The sequence below is a fragment of the Pundamilia nyererei genome, unplaced genomic scaffold (genome assembly GCF_000239375.1).
Source record: "Pundamilia nyererei isolate P.nyererei 1_Seehausen unplaced genomic scaffold, PunNye1.0 scaffold00009, whole genome shotgun sequence".
NCBI classification, from domain to species: Eukaryota; Metazoa; Chordata; class Actinopteri; order Cichliformes; family Cichlidae; genus Pundamilia; species Pundamilia nyererei.
In genome coordinates, this window is record NW_005187410.1 from 5482340 (window position 1) to 5499683 (window position 17344).

Sequence of the window (17344 nt, forward strand, 5' to 3'; positions counted from 1 at the left end):
TCTTCACCAGAGCAGGAATGCCACATTTTCAATAACCAGCAAAAAGGCAGGAAAAGAGGACAAGAGGTCATCATTTTTGCAAAATTACGCTATCGTACTATTTTGTTTACTCAGCATTGTTCGCCACAAATGCTGGGCTTATTCAAACCCCATGGTTCACATCTGACTGCGAAGTGTAATCACCTACTTACATTACGGTCATTCAAGTGCAATTTCTCTGACTAAACAGGCTAAATGCTTCCATGCTGCCTCTCTGTCTAAAGGAGGTCAACTGAGCCTATGTGAACGAGCACCCAGACAACATTGCTCCATAATGACTCCCAATGAAATAAAGCAAGTGAGTCATCCAGTACGACAAGACCTGTGTCTCCAGAGAAACGTCACAACAAGATAAAATATCCCCAATTCTGCTCCTCTAAAGGTTATCAAACAGCTTGACTCTCTTATTGGACTCGTGTGGTTGATGAGGACACAAACAGGAAAGCTTCATTCTGGCTTTGACAAAAGGCAACTTGAACTGGCTATTCTGCAAACACTTGGCATGACAAGTTCTCTTAAGGAGTGCTCCGAAGACCTAAAGTTCCCTGAACAGGCCGATCCCAACCCCCGCTGGTTGTCTGAAAGCAGACGTCCCCTGGAATGAATCCTCTGATATCACAGAGCTCTGACTCTTTTTGCTCCAGACTTCCGCGCATCGCTTCTCAATAGAGATGGACGAAAAGCTCAAGAGCAGCTCGACTAAAGGTCAAATCACACATAGAAGAAAAGTGAGGAATCCCCCCCCCAAAAAAAAAACTTTCGAGTTTGGGGTTTCGAGTTTCTCCAGGACAAATGATAACTTTTAGTTTGCTAGTCTCTAAAGTAGATTATGCAACAGTTTCCACTTTAATAACAAGGGGTAAGAGAGGGCAGCGTTGTTATAGTAGACGCTCTCTGGTGGGCGTAAGTACAGCTGGGGTTTCTGGTTTAAATAGTTCACTCCCTCCCTCTTTCTCTATCTCTCTCTCTCACACACACACATGCTCTCATGTCCCTCCCTCAATCTCTGCTTCATTCACCCTGACTCTTCCTCCCACACGTTTCTTCTATTTACCCACGAGACCCCAAATTCAATTACAGTCAGGGTGCCGTGGGAGGCAGACTCAGGTGCAGCTGAAAGGCATTCTCGTACACAACATGTTGGGCAACTGCATCATGGGAGTGATTTCACTGCAGGCAGAACTACAGCACAGCCTTCAGCACTTTTTTATGTTTTAATTACCCATCAAGTATTGCAGAAAATAACACGAGAAAAAGAAGGGCAGCACATGTGTTGCACAAATTTCTAACTGATAAGAAGATTTCAGCAGGACAGCAGCAGAGGTACAGCCACAGCACCCGGAGTGGATAAGGATAATCCCATGATATCACACTGCTAGTCCGTTCTGACATGTTAATTAGCCCTGCGAATCTCAATGAGAAATTCATAATTTATTGAAGAGGGGCACTGCTGTCGTGAAGCCTCTGTGCAGCCGAGGCAAACCAGCTCTCGTGAGGGTCTCACCCTTTATCTGAGACCAGAAGGACATCACAGGGAAGACTGCGGGCTCACTAAGAGCGGCACGGCCGCCACACCCATCACGAGCTGTGATGTCTACCTACCCCGCTGCTACTCAGTCAGTGGGATACAGCAGTTCAAGAGCTTAATGAAAAGCGAGCCCATCGAAGCTGCAGTCAAACGGCGTGTGGAAGTCAGAGGATCCCCCGTCTTCACGAGTCGGTCACGAGACGAAAAGAATCACGGGTTATGTTTGCGTTCGCCTCGTCCTTTCTTTGCAAACTGACAGCAGGCAAATGGTCACATCGGCAGATGGAGTCGACCGTCGCTGCTGTGTGAACCAAACAAATACGACGAACCTCCACAAAGAGATATCCATCTTGGTTACCATAGGAACAAGACTTATTATAAAGGCATCAGTTTTCCCAAAGCACCTGTGCACAGTATAGGAAGCAGAGCAGCATGATATTGTCAGGCACAACATGACAGCGTCGGTGACAGCTTTCATCAGTGGCTCTGTGCTGTTTCACTCTGTGTCTCCACGAAATAGTGTGGATAATGTACGGGGAACTGAAATCTACATTTACAGCTGTGTTTACACTGTCGCCTGTTTGCTTTTGCTTTACAGGGAATTGAGGGGTTACGCGTAATGGAAATATTTGCTATACAAGAGCTCCAGTAATACAAGTGCTCTCTATTTGCCTCATAGGAAAAACAGCCAAAATATTTCTGAGACAACATTTCCTTTCATTATTGATTAATATAGAGACTATGTTTCCTTATTAATAGCTTGTTAACACAAATAACTATAAAAATGGTGCTGATTAATTTTCCATTGTCTAGTTGTTGGTTAATTGTATGTTTTTGCAGCCTTTAATTGTGATACATGATGGATATCTAAATTCAGCATGCTGCAATACACTTCGAGTCTGGGAAGGCTTTGGCTAGCTAGAAACATAACTTCACAAAGTTAATCCAACAAAACCCCCATAATGTTGCTCAGTTGTTCCCAAGTAAAGCCAAAGATATTTGGTATTTCTTCACCATACTCAGTCAAAACCATGCAACTGCTTGGTCATCCTTCTTTGGGAAATCCACTGCTCTGATAGGCAGCAGCAAGAATCTGTAGGCAGGGACAGATATTTTGTTCTGAAAGCTTTGTGGGTTGTGTTTGAAGACTTTTACGTGTTTGAGTGGGCTTCGACTGCATGCAGGTAAACAGACTTTGCGGGCAGCAAAAGATGGCCTGATTTTCATGAATTTCAAACCCATCTGCTGCTGTCTGATTATTTAATTGGTTTACATGTATTAACAATGACCAGAGCAAGAAAAAGGAAGATTAGCGCACAACTATCTGGATGAAGGAAACACTTGAAATCCTGGAAAACTGGTTTTCCTGGCAGACAGTCATGTACCTGACTCAGATTGATATGAAAACCCCAGATGGAAACTAAGTATACATAGATATTGTAGTTTTACATCATACTGATTTATAGAATATTCAATATGATTGTTTTTGTTTACATCAAATCATTATATGGTATCATTTTGAATGCCTTGATATTGATTAAATGGGCTATTCCACAATCCTTTAAGGTATCCCTGATATTTATCTGGTAAAAATACCGTCTTCCTTTTATCAGTATGTGTCTCTTCACATATTAGTATTCTTAGCCATCAGTTACCGGATAATTCCTGCTGTAGCGCTTCTCCCGTGGCTCTCATCCTAAATGACCTGATTAAATTTCAGGATGTGGGGGACAACAACCCCCGCCACCCTCACAAAAACCCCTCTGTGGGATTTCAATTTCATGCCATGAGAAAAAGGCAACCGAGGGTTCAGAGTTCATGTGAGGAAAGCATGAGAATATTTCCTGGCAGAAGACAGTCAGTCAGTGCAACAATGATGCAAGACGCATGAATGCCACCGTTATTTTTGATCTTCTTTCCCCCCCGTCCTCAATCTGTATCACCAGTGGAACATCTGACGCAGGCTTTCATCTTTTCACTGCATGTCTCAGCTTTTAAAAACCACACAAATCTTCCATTTATTTGACTTATTTATTTATTTTTATAGTCAAACTGAGCATATGACCCCCGCCCCCCTCTCCCTTGCCATCCCAAACACAATGCCATCTTTCAGGGGAAAATGGGTCAATCAGCAGTGAAACGAAGACGAGCTAATAATGCCCCACAACTTATTGTGAGTCACATTTTAAGTAAGAGGTTTTGAATGCAAAAAAAAAAAAAAAAAGCGATGAGGGCTGCGTCTCCTTCCTGAATATGTTACTCATAAATGATGTGCAGCAGTGAATCCCCATGCCAGCGCCCTGCTCTCATATTAATGCTCCGCATGGAAACCCCCCACTCCTCAACCCAAGATCCCCGCTTCTTCCTCCCTCCACCCCTTCCCGAGCAGATATCAGTGGAAGACAGAACTCTGCAGCACGGCAGCCGGATCAGACGCTCCTCACCCACCTCTCTGCGTAGCCATGGCAACCCACACATAGACCGGCATGATTACACGTGCCCTTTCAAACAAGAACTCGTACAGTGTTGAAATTTGATGTATGTGCACAGAAAGAACATCAGCCGGGGATCCAAACTAACACCTCGGAGGGTTCACGTCCTGCCGCTCAAAGGTCGCGACAGTTGTGCCGGCGAGGCGCTCTCTAACAGCGGAGGGTGGGATGATAAACGAGAAATAATTCCTTTCCGTGGCAGGGAGCCACACGAGGCAGCTGCGTGTGTTTTCTAAGAGTGAATAACAACAGATTAAAGTTGGCTGAAGCAGTACTATCGGGAGAGCGGCGCTTAAGAACAGAAAAAAGAAATGTTTCTATTTTAAGGCTCCCAAAAGAGAACAAATGTAATATGTTAGCAGAACAGGCAAATATCACATGCTCGGATGCTTGTGATTCCCAGTCTCCTTGCGGTATCGGCGCCTCTTTCTAATTGTCTCCCCAGCCAGGTTGCAAACACTTTTCTCTGGTGACATGCAAGATAAAAATCAGAGAGCTGCTATTTATCTGGAAGCTCTCTCCAATGAATCCCCTCATTCACAAAGACTGAGCTTGCTGTAACAGGGGATGGAGAGATTGCCATGGTCACCATCTCCTCATTGGCCGCAACAGATGCACACTATAGAAGTCCCCCCCCCCCCCAAAAAAAAAGCTACTAGAGTAACAACACAGTTAATTTAAAGAGATTTGGCTTGTACTCATGCATGACTCATATCAGGAAGAGGAGAGTGACAGTAATAGGTTTAGAAAACTCATTGACATGGTGTAAAAGGTAGGGGAGAGTTGGATGTGTTGCTCTGTGCATCATAGATGCTGCCCCATTCCCCCGAATGCTCTAACAGCCAATCAAATCCCATTTGTATTCGCATTCAGCCAATGACAGCTCATCAAAAAAACGCTGGTGCCAAATCATCCCCTGTGCGCAAATCATTCAACCACTCTGTCAGTTCTCCCCCCTAAAGCGCCGGGAGGCTGGGGGAAGCAGACCGTGTCCCCACCGCAGCTCCGAATTTAACAGGATTTAGCACAGTGCTCCCAGACTAGACCGTCTTCCTCTCTCTTAGCTCTGCCTCCCTTTACGCTCCACGTGTCATGTTTATAAATACAGAACATGAAACGTGCGTTATGCGCGCAGATAATACGCATGTTGAATTTCAGTGGTGTCGACCTGTCCCGCTGTGCAGACACAAAAGATTTCAGAGACTCCCTTTGCATAAATACATTGAGCTTGGAGTGGAAATCTAAGCTGATTGCTTTCTATCCCAGTTAGTATTTATGCACGTTATTAACAACAACCATCAGAGAAAATATGCTGATGTATTTAAAGTCATCGATAAAACAACAAGCAGAAGGTTTTCAGTAATGCAGTTTAGACACAAATGAGCTATAATATAAAACAGGTAAATATGAATACACCTGTTATTCCCGGCTATAGTGCTGCAGTCAACTGCGACTAACAGTTATTTCCATTACTGACAGATGAGCTACTTTTGTGCAATCGGTCAAACAGTGACAATTATTGATTAGTTTCCCAAACTAGAGAATAACTCATCATTAAATTGTCTTTACCTTTGACCCATTTTTTACCAAATTCACATACTAAGAGGCTAGAACTACTGCAGGTCTGGCATATGTGCTTAAAATGTGCCTGTAATGATTATTCAAATATTAAAATAGATTCAGATTCGTTCCCTTTTGGTCTGTATGGCTAATCTGTCATCTGAAATTGGCAGCACTGGTATAGGCTTTAGGGCTTCCTCGTATCTGACTCCGCATGATTAAATTACCATAATTGTTTTAAAGAGATAGAGCAAATGTATATAAGCCATTAGGGTGGAGATTCTTGGTACCAGAAGTTTTATGGTTTCCATTTTTAGTCCTCTTATAGTCCATTTGCACTGACCAAACACACAGCAGGCTTTGGTTGGATGCAGCTGAACAACGCTCTCTGTGTAGAGAGCAAAGCCGTCTTGAAATCAGCTTTTAAAATGTAGCTTTTTATTTGATTTATTTAGCATATTTAAAACTTATCAGCATACATAACAAACGAGCAGCTCGTAGAAAAAGATATTCAACTGATGCACTAAGAAACCCCAAACTGAAACTACCATGACTGTCATTTTTATTAACGGGTAAACATTTAAGAAAACGTATGCGTCACGCCACAGCTTCATAACGTGAGTACAACACCACGACTAATGGACGGCTTTGTGCAATTAATTAGCTGCATTGTACACTAATGACAGTGGATTGAATGTCAGATTTAATAAGTACGCTGATCGGTACGTGCTGCATTTGCCAATCCCATTGCTTCCTTTTTATTAAGATCAATGTTCAGAATGGAGCTATTTATGCACCCCTGGTACTCGACTCTCCATATGCATCTGGGCGTCGCTCCACAGGTGTGTACTGGTCCTCACTGCCGGTCAGTCAGTCACTGAACAACCATACATAAGCTGTTTAAGACCGAGCTGAAAGAAGCCCTTTATCGTGCTTCTGCTCATTAAGTCAGGACCTCATTGCCATTCAGCGGACAACAAGGCACACTAGAGCTCCTCTAATTGCTTCTCATCACAATGAATGGGTGACAGCATATGGGGAGAAAAGTGGAGAGTGGCCGGATGATGCTAAGCCCTCTGGACTGGTGTGAGAGTAGGCTTGTTCTAATGAAGGTTCTCTCTTTTGTGACACAGCCCTCTTTTAGCCCGGGTGGCCCCTGCTTCCCCGGTTTCCTCTGAACACTTTCAGTTAAGAGGATGAGAGAGAGAGAGAAATCACATCCAGCAACAGAAAATAGGTTAAATATAGATGTCTGCGTTCATAGTTAGCATAAAAAAATCTACTCAGTGAAACATTCTTGATTAATTTTTTATCATTTCACACTAAAAGGATGCCTAAAAAGGAGTGGAGATGGATCCAGCATCCTTATTTAGTTATGTAAACTTTAAATATGTCAGACTGACAGGCTCTCAGACAGCGTCGTGATAATCAGGCAGCAGCATCTTCTGCAGGATACCGGTAATGGCTACAGAGCCTTGCCACTCTTCTTCTGTTGTGCTACATCTTCTTCTTTGCTCCTCCCCTAAAAACACATGTACACATGCATACACTTGCAAACACAAGCACAAATCATGAGACAAGCTAGTGCAACCACAAATGACCGCAAAACAAGGCTCTCACACTGTGCTGAAACAAGGGCACATAAATCAGGTAATTTCATTTTATTATTCCTATTTATTGATTCATTTTTATCCCCCTGTGGCTTCATGTGGGGAAATGAGTTTCACTGGGGGAGGGAGGGAGTAGGCTTCCACCCTAAGACAATGGTAGGAGAAGCGCTGAACACCAGTGGGGTGTTCATTAACATGTTTATTTTCATCCACTGATTTGTAATCTAAACTGATGGCTCAAACTCTGATGCATCAACACCCCCGAGATTCACCGACAACACGCCGTGTTTTGCACCACGTTCTCATTTTCTGCTATTGTACAAAAGCTCGGGGCTTTGAAAAGTCGAAAAGAAGGGCGATAGAGTGAGTATGAAGTAAAAAAAGTAACATAAATCAGCTCAAAACCTCAAGAGGACGCAGTGTTGGGCAACAATAGCAATAAACTTAATTTTTATAGCATTTTTCCAAACCAGAATGACAAGGTCCTTAAATTAAATCTGCAAAAATGCCAGCATTAAACCATTTCAAAATATATAAAGAGAGGAAAAGAAAAGAGAATTATAAGGCTATGGTTATAATGTTATACAGCTTGTCAATGCAGGTGGGTTTTTGAAAGTTGTTTAAAACAGGGAACTGATTAAGCTGATCTAAAGGTAAGAAGAAGTTTATTCCATGGCAAGGTTGCCATCTGCTTTACGCCTTGAGTGTGAAATCTGTAACAGCAACTGATTCCCTGATCAGTGGATCTCGGTGCAATGTTGGATAAGGTGTTCAGTTACATTATCATAGAATTGGTTTGACCTTGACAGTAAATCTACATTCACTGGCTACTTTATTAGGTACACTTGTCCAACTGCTCAGTCAAGCAAATATCTAGTCAGCCAATCACATGGCTGCAGTTCAATGCATTTGGGTATGTAAACATGGTGAAGGCGGCTTACTGAAGTTCAAACCGAGCATCAGAATGGAGATGAAAGGCGAACGTGAATGTGGCATGGTTAACGGTGCCAGACAGGCTGGTCTGAGTTTTTCAGAAACTGCTGATCTGCTGGGATTCTCCCACACAACCATCTGGCTGTGTGGGAGTGGTCCAAAAAAACAGAAACTATCCAGTGAGCAGCAGTTCTCCAGGTGGAAATGCCTTATTGATGTCAGAGGTCAAGGGGAAAATGCCAAGACTGCTTTGAGCTGATAGGAAGGCAACAGTAACTCAAATAACCAAGTGTTACAACCAAGGTATGCAGAAGAGCACACCGATCTGGTACAGCAGCAGAAGACCACACGAGATGCTACTCATTTCAGCAAAGAACAGAAAACTGAGTCTATAATGCAAAATTGGACAATAGAAGAAAAGAAAAACTTACATTTCTGCTGTGACCTTCAAGTGGAAGGATCAGAATTTGTAGTAATGGATCTATCCAGATCGCAAAGACCAAATCACCCTAAACTGGTTTCTTGAATATGAAAGCATCCAAGTAAACCCATCTGGGATGTAGTGGAACAAGAGATTCTCATCATGCATGTGTAGCCAAAAACACTGCAGCGATTATGTGATGCTATCATGTCAATATGGGCCAGAATCTGTTAAGGATGTAATGTGTAAAAATACCAAGACTGAACTAGACTTCTAGCATGCCTATTGAAATTGCCCAGATAACGCACAGCTTACTGGCAAATTAGCAAATAACACCAACATAGTGGCAGTCTGTAGTAACTGTTCCAATACTCACAGATTAAGTGAATACTTTGAAGCTGAGGTGACTGAGTGGAATTCAGGTGATCGTAATATAAGAAGTATTCATCCACTGGGGAACAAGAACAACATGTCTATTCAGCAGTTTTGCGTGATGCTTAGCTTGAATAAGAAGCACGCCGTGGTTTAATCTAAGCCTGTATGTACTGTTGATGTTATTAGTTATTAGGAAAGAAAAAGTATTGCAGTAAAAACCGCATATGGAAAGCGAATTAAAATGCATAGAGATTAAGAGGTTTGTATTTAATTAATTCAGGATTTGCCTCAGCAGGTAGACTTTTAACAGGGGCTGTGGCTGTAATGGACAAAGTGAAGTGAAGGCAGGAGAGGACAGACTGCAGTCCTCAGTGGCTCATTATAGTGAGAGAGGAAGACCAGCAGTAGGAGTGCAATATGATAGAAAGAGAGAGAGAGATGGTATGTGTCTGAATTTCTAATGTTTTGCTAAATCAGAATCAGATTAGATGTATTCCATATAAGGTTGTACCTGATGCTATTCTAGCAGAAAGGTTTGGCCCGATGGATTTGAACTCCTTCATTCATTCACAGGAATGAACATAACTCTCCTCCACTCTGCCTTCATCATCCCTTCCCCCACATGCCAACTGCTAAATGCATGCTGCAATAACACTCTTCACGGACAAAATCTGCAGAGCTTCCACCAGCCATCAGCAAACATAAGCATCAAAACATCAGTACACACGGTGTCGGCGTATGTTAGCCCGAGGAACGCAAGGCCAGACGGCAGTCTGTCCTCCTGCCCCACTGAATCTAAACCAAAACGACTTTATCTTCAATCTTCTGCTTTTTTTGGAATTAAACAAAAACGATGGACTAGATTTTAGTCATGTTTCAGGAGGCCAGTCTACCGCTGTCCAGGTTTTTGCAGCCAGACTTTATCAGCATCAACACAAGTGTTCACAGCCAGAGTGCTAACTAGGCCACAGCATGGTATGCGACCCATGAGAAGGCTCTGTGGCCCCTTTTTGTTTCTCAACCATCTGATACTCTGCCCGCTGAGGTGGAAACTTACCCCTCTCAAACAGAGGAACGGGAACTGAAGCCTTCGGTATCAGTAACAGGGTGAGGTTAGACATTTTATGTTTTCTTAAAGAGACGCCCCCCCCCCCAAAAAAATTCCTGCCTTGAATCACTTTGACAATAAAATCATCTGAGATGAGTTGCCTCTTCCTGAACAATGCTGCATGTTCCTGTTGTGAAATAAAAGACTGGATAATTGCTTGACAGATGTGTTTTGTAGACCATGCAGCTATCTCACTTCACTGCTGCGGGGAAGAGATTAACATCAGCACAGTGTGTACAAAGTTGACATATGTCTTCTGTATCTCAGGGATAGTTGGGTTGCGACTTGGTGAAACAAATTGTAATTACTGCTGAAAGAAAGCAACTCGCTTCAGGCAACTAAATGTGCTTTAAAATTGCTTTACCTCAACTCCAGTAAAAACTCCTTTCTAAGGTTTTAAAGGTCTGCCTCATGCTGCTAAATCTGGTTCTGACTCATTGGGCCGTGGACTTGGAGCCTTTGGTGTCCTGTGAGGACGTGGGCAGCTGGTGCTTTGAGTCCTGTGGAGTGTGGAATGGGGACTCCGTGAACTGGGCTCGTTCAAGTGGATGCTTGATCTGATTGGGATGTGGGGAGTTTGGAGGCCGGATCAAGTGAGCTTTCGGTTCTTTGTCACACTTCTCGAGTAATTCGTGAACCAATTTTGCTGTGGGGTGGAGTAAACTGTCCTGCTGTGGGAGACTGCTGCCATCAGGGAGTGCCACTGGTAAGAGGAGCTGCATAAGAACCATTAGAAATGCGATAGATGTCAAAATAATACCCACGTGAACCCCAATCACCCAAGATTTCCCAGTTAAACATTGCAATGTAATGAGATAAATAATATTATTAAATTCCAATGATTTTAATGTTGTGACTGATCAGTGTATACACTGCTTGGCAATTCGAAAATAAAGTAACCTTTTGTTTTTAGAAGCTCAACATACTCACTGAACTATATGTACATAGTAAATAAATAGATGTGTGTGTATGTATATGTGTCTATACATATCTATACATATATATATATATATTTTTTTTTATAATAGATCTTTCCACCCTGAATGCAAGCCAGTGACTGAGATAAATATCTTCTCTGTTGATACCTCTGGGCAAAAAACAACATTCAGGCCACAGAGCTTTTTATCTCAAGTACTGACTTGTGATAAAGGATATAATGTGTGTTAAATTGAGCATGAATAAAGCTTTCTGTTAGCGAGAGCCTTTTGTTACCCTCCCCTGATTCGCAGCCTCAGCTTGTTTCAGGCCAGCTTGGCGAGAAAACGTTGCAAACTCACCATCACAACCACTCAGCTACATAATGAAGGACATTTTAGGGCCTTGCAAAAAGGGTCACTTACATATATTTCTTGTAGTGCACAGTATTTAGTCGTTTAATGTTCTTTTTCACCACCGAAGATCCAAAGTGTCAGCGTGTGTACTCCTTGGCGATTAGAGTAGTGTTAAACACAGCTTTGGGACACTGAAACGTCATAAAAAATGTATTAAACTCTGAGGTTGAGATCACCTTTGTAAGCGGAGTTTCCCATTGCAGGTTTTCCACAGATTGCAAGCCCTGAAGCGGACTGCAAAAAAAAATCCCTTCCACTCCTGCTCTAGACTCATATCAAATTTAAGCATCACCGGCTGGATGATATTGCAGTTGACAAACTAGCGTGAGAAAAACTAGTACAAAAAAAAAAGTAGACATAAACAAGTGTGCAATTAAACAGGATTTCACTGGGGGGAACCTAGTGAGCGTTAAGTATTAGAAGAACATATGACACCTCTAGAAAGATTAAGAGTCATGCACTGCCTAAGGAACTGCATTTACCCACACTGCCTTGGGAAACAGCCAAAAGGACACAACCACCCTGCAATGCACACGCACTAACTGTCAGTAAAGCTCAGCAACTTCACTGCCGGGGTCAATTCATACACATTAAACAGGTCCTGTGTGGCTGCTGCTGTATCTGTTTCCCTCCATCACTACTTTTCACTATCTACTCATCTCGCTCCACTGTTTTGGGAGGAAACGCTTCTGGTCACAGAATGAAGCTCGTTGTTCTACTCTATCCTCAGACAAATACCAGTATTTTCTCTTTCTCCTCTACACAATGAACATATGTTTTTACTTTTTTTTATTTTTTGCATTTTAAGCATTGTGACCAGATAGTAGAAGGCACTTAGCAATTAGTGTCTAATTTTAGCACATCCGCCTTCGCATACTGTGTCCAAATTTAGAGCCATGTGATGAGAACGTTAATCCTCTAAATCCTAAAGTCAAGAATGGAATTCGAATGGGAGCTCAAACAAGACAAATAAGATATATTCGTGTCTCTCTCGTCTGTACCTATCTGCTTTCATTAAATTATCTAAGATAACACCAGTGTTTGGAAAGCTTTAAGAACAGGGATGCTTTGCTCTGCTTCTCTCTCTTGGTCTCGTTCAGTCGTGCAACATCATAGCATGGGCATGAACTCTCCATGAGTGAGCTGTAGAATCGTGCATCCTTTCCTTGTCATCCAAGGACCACCTCTGGCCCGTGAGCTGCGTTTTGAGAACCCTGGCAGCAGAAGAATAATTGTGGTGTAGTAATAGCGACAGCTGTAGAGCAGATTTGAAACACTTTGGGAGATTAGGAAAGAGTGAGCAGAAATTGAATAACCCACAATAAACTGGAGGAACCCTGACATTACTAAGATCCATCCAGTTTCATTCAACATGCAGTTACCATGCCAACCTGTTACCAGACTGCAGCTGGAATCGGGGAAATGCTTCTTGGCCACGGTGCGATAATGAAAAGTCCTGTTCAACAACAAGAAAAACGATAATGACTCACCGAGATGTCGAAAAGCTCCTCTGTGTCATCCAGCATACGGACCCTGACGGTGACGTGTCGTCCGGGGGGCATGGCCGGAGGTCTGTGCCCGGGATCTAACGTACTGATGCCAAGGGTCTCCGGAGCTCCGAGGCGCTGCCCTGCGCCAGAGAAGATTGTGTCTGGGTCTGGCTCTGCCATGGTGTGCTGCACTGCTCACTGCTCAGCCTGCATCAAGGGCAAGACAGAAGTCAAGCACAGAAAAACATATTCAACCTAAAGGGTAAAAATCTGAAACTCCCGTCTCACAGCGTCAGCGATGTATGTGCAGTACAGCCCAATGTCTGCATCGGCTCCCAGAGGACGGGCTGCACGACCTTTCATGTCACACAAAACACAGTAATTGCAAATGCAGTATTTGCACTCGCTGCTAATGGCTGATAATTGTTGCCAGTGGGAGACCCAATTAATCTAAAAAAAAGAGTGAGGCAAGTTCTTGATTTCAAAGCACAAATCAGGCAGCCCTAATTTGATTTAACAAATGAATCATGAGGCTAGAGTGTAAAAATCAAAGAGCCGGTAGAATGACAGTTGATTTGGGGAAGAAGTAGAATAAACCCAGAGTAATAGGAATTAACCGAAAACACTCCAGATGATGAAATAACTATATTGGATCGGTTATCAATAAACTGCAGGTTTAAAGTAGAGATAACAGATAACGTACATCGATTTCTTTCCACTTACCCAATTCAGCTGTCATTGGGCAAGCAGGGAAAGAGATGGGGTACACCTCGGACAAGTCACTAGCCAATCAGAGCTAACACAAAGACAGGCAACTGTTCACTCTCACATCCACCAATTAACATAACACGAATGCCTTTTGGCTGCGGGAAGAAGCCCATGATGCCAAAGGGAAAACATCCAATTCGTGCAACCAGGCTCTTTCCAATCCATAACTAATAGATGAATGGCTTCAACAGGCCACAGAAAGTAACTAACATGACAAATATAAATGATGGGTACCATCGCTACAAAGCATCCAGTGCTGGAGGTTTACATCCAAAACCAGAAAGAGCTGAGGTGCATCTGGAATGTGGGAAAATCTGCAGTATCACTCAGTCTATGACTCTCCCAGATGGCTGAATGTTTTGGACAAAGTCATGGATTCATTTCGGGTTGACACTTGATCAGGCCACTATCCCCCCCCCAATCCCCACCCCGCCACCATGTATCTACAGCCAGATCCCCTTAGGCCCTGCTGTCCTGCTTAATTCTCTCTTCATTACACATTCCAGAAGGCTGATGTCATCCCGAGACCTCACTGAGTGGTTCGTCAGAGCACCGAGGCCACTGGGCAGTTGTTCAGCCGCCGCAGAGGTGAACGACTGGTGCCAAGTTTAAGCTGAGAGCTGAATAAGGCATTTGAAAGGAGTGGATAATGTAATCCAGTAGAGTGTGTGGAGAATATAGCCCGAGGACAGTGGACACTGTAAATTCTGTGCGATGATGGTGTAGGGATCGATGGCTAGTAGGTCTGCTGACTGTAATTTAATTTTTTTAATTGATGATTGCTGACTGATTAAAAAATCAGTCGGCTGGGTGATAGAAAACTGTGACAAGCGACCAAAGATAAACAGATATTATTTACAAGAAAGAGAAAGGAAACAAGAAAACCGGAAAAAGGCAGTTTTACTTGAGGAATGACTGATTGAATAGGAAACCAATTTTCTGTCAAGTGATTGTTAAGGCTGTCAAGGCCATTCTGTCCAGATGTATTGTGGTAAAAGGCTAAAAAAGTAAAGGACACTTTGTAATGCAATTAATCAGGAAAGTTCATCTTTGAGTTCTCTGTTATAAGACTTTGGGGACCATGTTGTATCATTTTCACCTGCCTGTACACTGTCATCACAGCGCAGTGGGTGAGAGATGTTGCTGTATTCCAGTTAAAGTGCACGCTCCCTTGGGCTGATCAAAAACAGACCTAAAAGCTGCCACCGGGGCAGTCTGAATGGAAACGAGCATATTTTCCCCAAATCAAGCCCAGTTCTTTTTGACACTTGATCCGAGTGGCCGTCACCGCTCGGTGGCCCTGGCTCTTGATTATTGGCAAGCGTATTATGTCAACTCTGTAAATCCATGGCTTGCATGACCTGCACATGCACGCCACGTAACCGGACACTCTTCAAACAAGGCACCAGTGAAACAGAGGGCAGTGAAAGAGTAGACTCTGATTATTTCAGTCAGCACGTACCCTCCCCTGCACCAAGCATCATGAATCAACCAGTCATGACTCCGGGTCTGTGCGCCTCTCTGAATAGGTAACACAGGACCAAACAAACACAAAAACAGGCAGTAGTACAGATGGCCTTGTTCCCAGGGCTAGAAAGTGACACAAAGCGTACTCGTCCAGCATACAATGCCAAAAGGGACATTTGCAGACCCCTGAGTGTTTCTCAGGGTAAACCTCCCTGCCTTTGAACTTCTTTGCTTGAAATTCCACACAAGCCTGTAATGTTTAGCTGTGACTGCTGGCTTATTGAGAGTCCAGCGTTGTAACAGTGGCTCCTCTGTGCGCAGAGGCACGCAGGGGCCCCTAGATGAAGTCCACAACTGCACAGCTGGAATCTTTTAATGACAGCTGAATGGCCAGAGGCTGTCTACCTGAGAGAAGCTGCATAACAAAAAAACAGAGCTCAATTTCTTCTGTGTTTCGCAATCGACACTGATACATGGGTGTGGCTGGCATTGCCTGAAAGGCTTTAAGTTCTTACTGTACTGCTGGCAATGTGACATGTCCATTAAGTGAAAGGAATGACAACCAACAGGATACGTGTAACTAAGGGATATGCAAAAGAGTCTCAATGACTCGAATGCTACAGTCACTGTAGACTCAGCTCATGGAGTCTGAAGTGTGGTCACACCATAAATATAATGTAGGTTAATAGAGCAGGCTGCTGTAATCCTCGGGACATTATCAGCCAGTACAGTACATGTGACATTAACGCATTGCTCGGACCCACCTGGACAGCCTCTGGAAACTGCTAAATGCACACACCCCGGCACTGTTTGATCTTTGCAATCTTTTAAATGTCACAGAGCGTGCATGGATCGTCTCAGAGAAACGGAACCCCCAACGACTGCGGCGTCTGCACATACTGCTAAGGTATATCTGTGCAATGCAAGCCACACTGCAGGGACAGAAAGGACAGTCCCTAGCAACATAGAAGGATTTTTCACACGGAGTGATAGTTATTCCCCACCTTCGAAATCCAGCATCACGAAACAACACGGGAAAGATACTCCCAAGACTTAACCCTAATCTCCTCAAACAAGTTGAATCACTTCCCTTAAAGAGCACAGTGAGAGAGAGGACTCGGGCTGCACGATTCTTACCCCCGTGTCTCGAAATGCGGGCTTGTCCACACGAAAGTATTTCCCAGCTGAAGGGGAAGACTACATCCACGTCCGGAAAAAATTGGGGGAAAATGAATCCCAGATGAGTTTTAGACACAGCTCGCAGCGATCAGGACGCTTCCTGCGGTCGCCATGGCGGACGACTGAGTGAGTGAGCCGGGGAGAGACGGGATTACATTGAACCGAGCGACGGATCCACTCCTGCTGAATTCACTCAGACAATGAAGGAGGTGCAGCAGCACCTCCACCTTCCGAACAGCAGCTGCACACCGAGGAGCAACAGCACCACCCAGCGGCAGCTGCTGTAAAACAAAACAAAACACTGCATTCAAACTTTAGAAGTTAAGATAAGACTTACATTTACCAAGAGAGTGCGAAAACATCCTTAAATGTATTATTTTCTTCACAGTCGGTGATACGAGTAACCCACTGGCGTTGTACCACTATAGCTATAGCTACACTATGGTTACAATATGGTTATAGTGGCGCTATAGTGTAACTATTGCTTAAGTAACAAAAGTTGTACGATAGTGACATTATAGTTACATCATGTAGTTACATTATTTTTATATAAAATAGTTGCACTATAGTTACACTGCAGTGGTCCTATACTTACAGTAGTTACACTATAGTGGCGCAAACCACTTTGGTAAACCAAGGTCACGTTTGTGGAAACGTTAGAGGACCAGCAGGGAAGCTTTAGGGAGCAATCCCGGAAGTTACCTTGAAGGTTACTGCTTAATGGGTATGTGCTGTATTATATTTCCACTTTAAAGTTGTTGTGATTTCAAACTCACTGTTTTCTTCCTTATGTGTGTTATACAGTTGTTTATGTATTTGCCTCAGGCACCGGGAAAATTGAAAGGGTAAACAATCACAAGAATTTAAAAAAGAAGAAGAAAAAAGCAGTACTAAGCAATGTCAGCATGAATTGAAACAGGTACTCTTTTGTTAAATAAAAAGTGGAAGTGGTAATGTCCTACCCTCTGTTTCCTCCCGGTTGTGTGTACTGTGTGTGGTCTAATCACTTACTATCTTATTTTTGGAAATAGAGAGTCACTGAT

The 17344-nt window shown here is 43.3% G+C and overlaps 1 protein-coding gene across 2 annotated transcripts in view; it reads right to left on the reverse strand.

The window, feature by feature from the left end:
- The window catches only part of LOC102199780 (FERM, RhoGEF and pleckstrin domain-containing protein 1-like), a 57327-nt gene extending 40810 nt beyond the window's left edge, over positions 1-16517 (reverse strand). The window contains exons 1-2 of one of the 2 annotated variants that reach the window (XM_005723533.1): positions 16260-16517; positions 12888-13094 (exon numbers count right to left, since the gene is read on the reverse strand). In XM_005723533.1, the coding sequence (XP_005723590.1) occupies positions 12888-13067 (180 nt within the window). In that variant the 5' untranslated portion in view covers positions 13068-13094; positions 16260-16517. The remainder of the gene's footprint in view (positions 1-12887; positions 13095-16259) is intronic. The other variant, XM_005723532.2, reaches the window with a different exon arrangement.
- Positions 16518-17344: the final 827 nt, after the last annotated feature.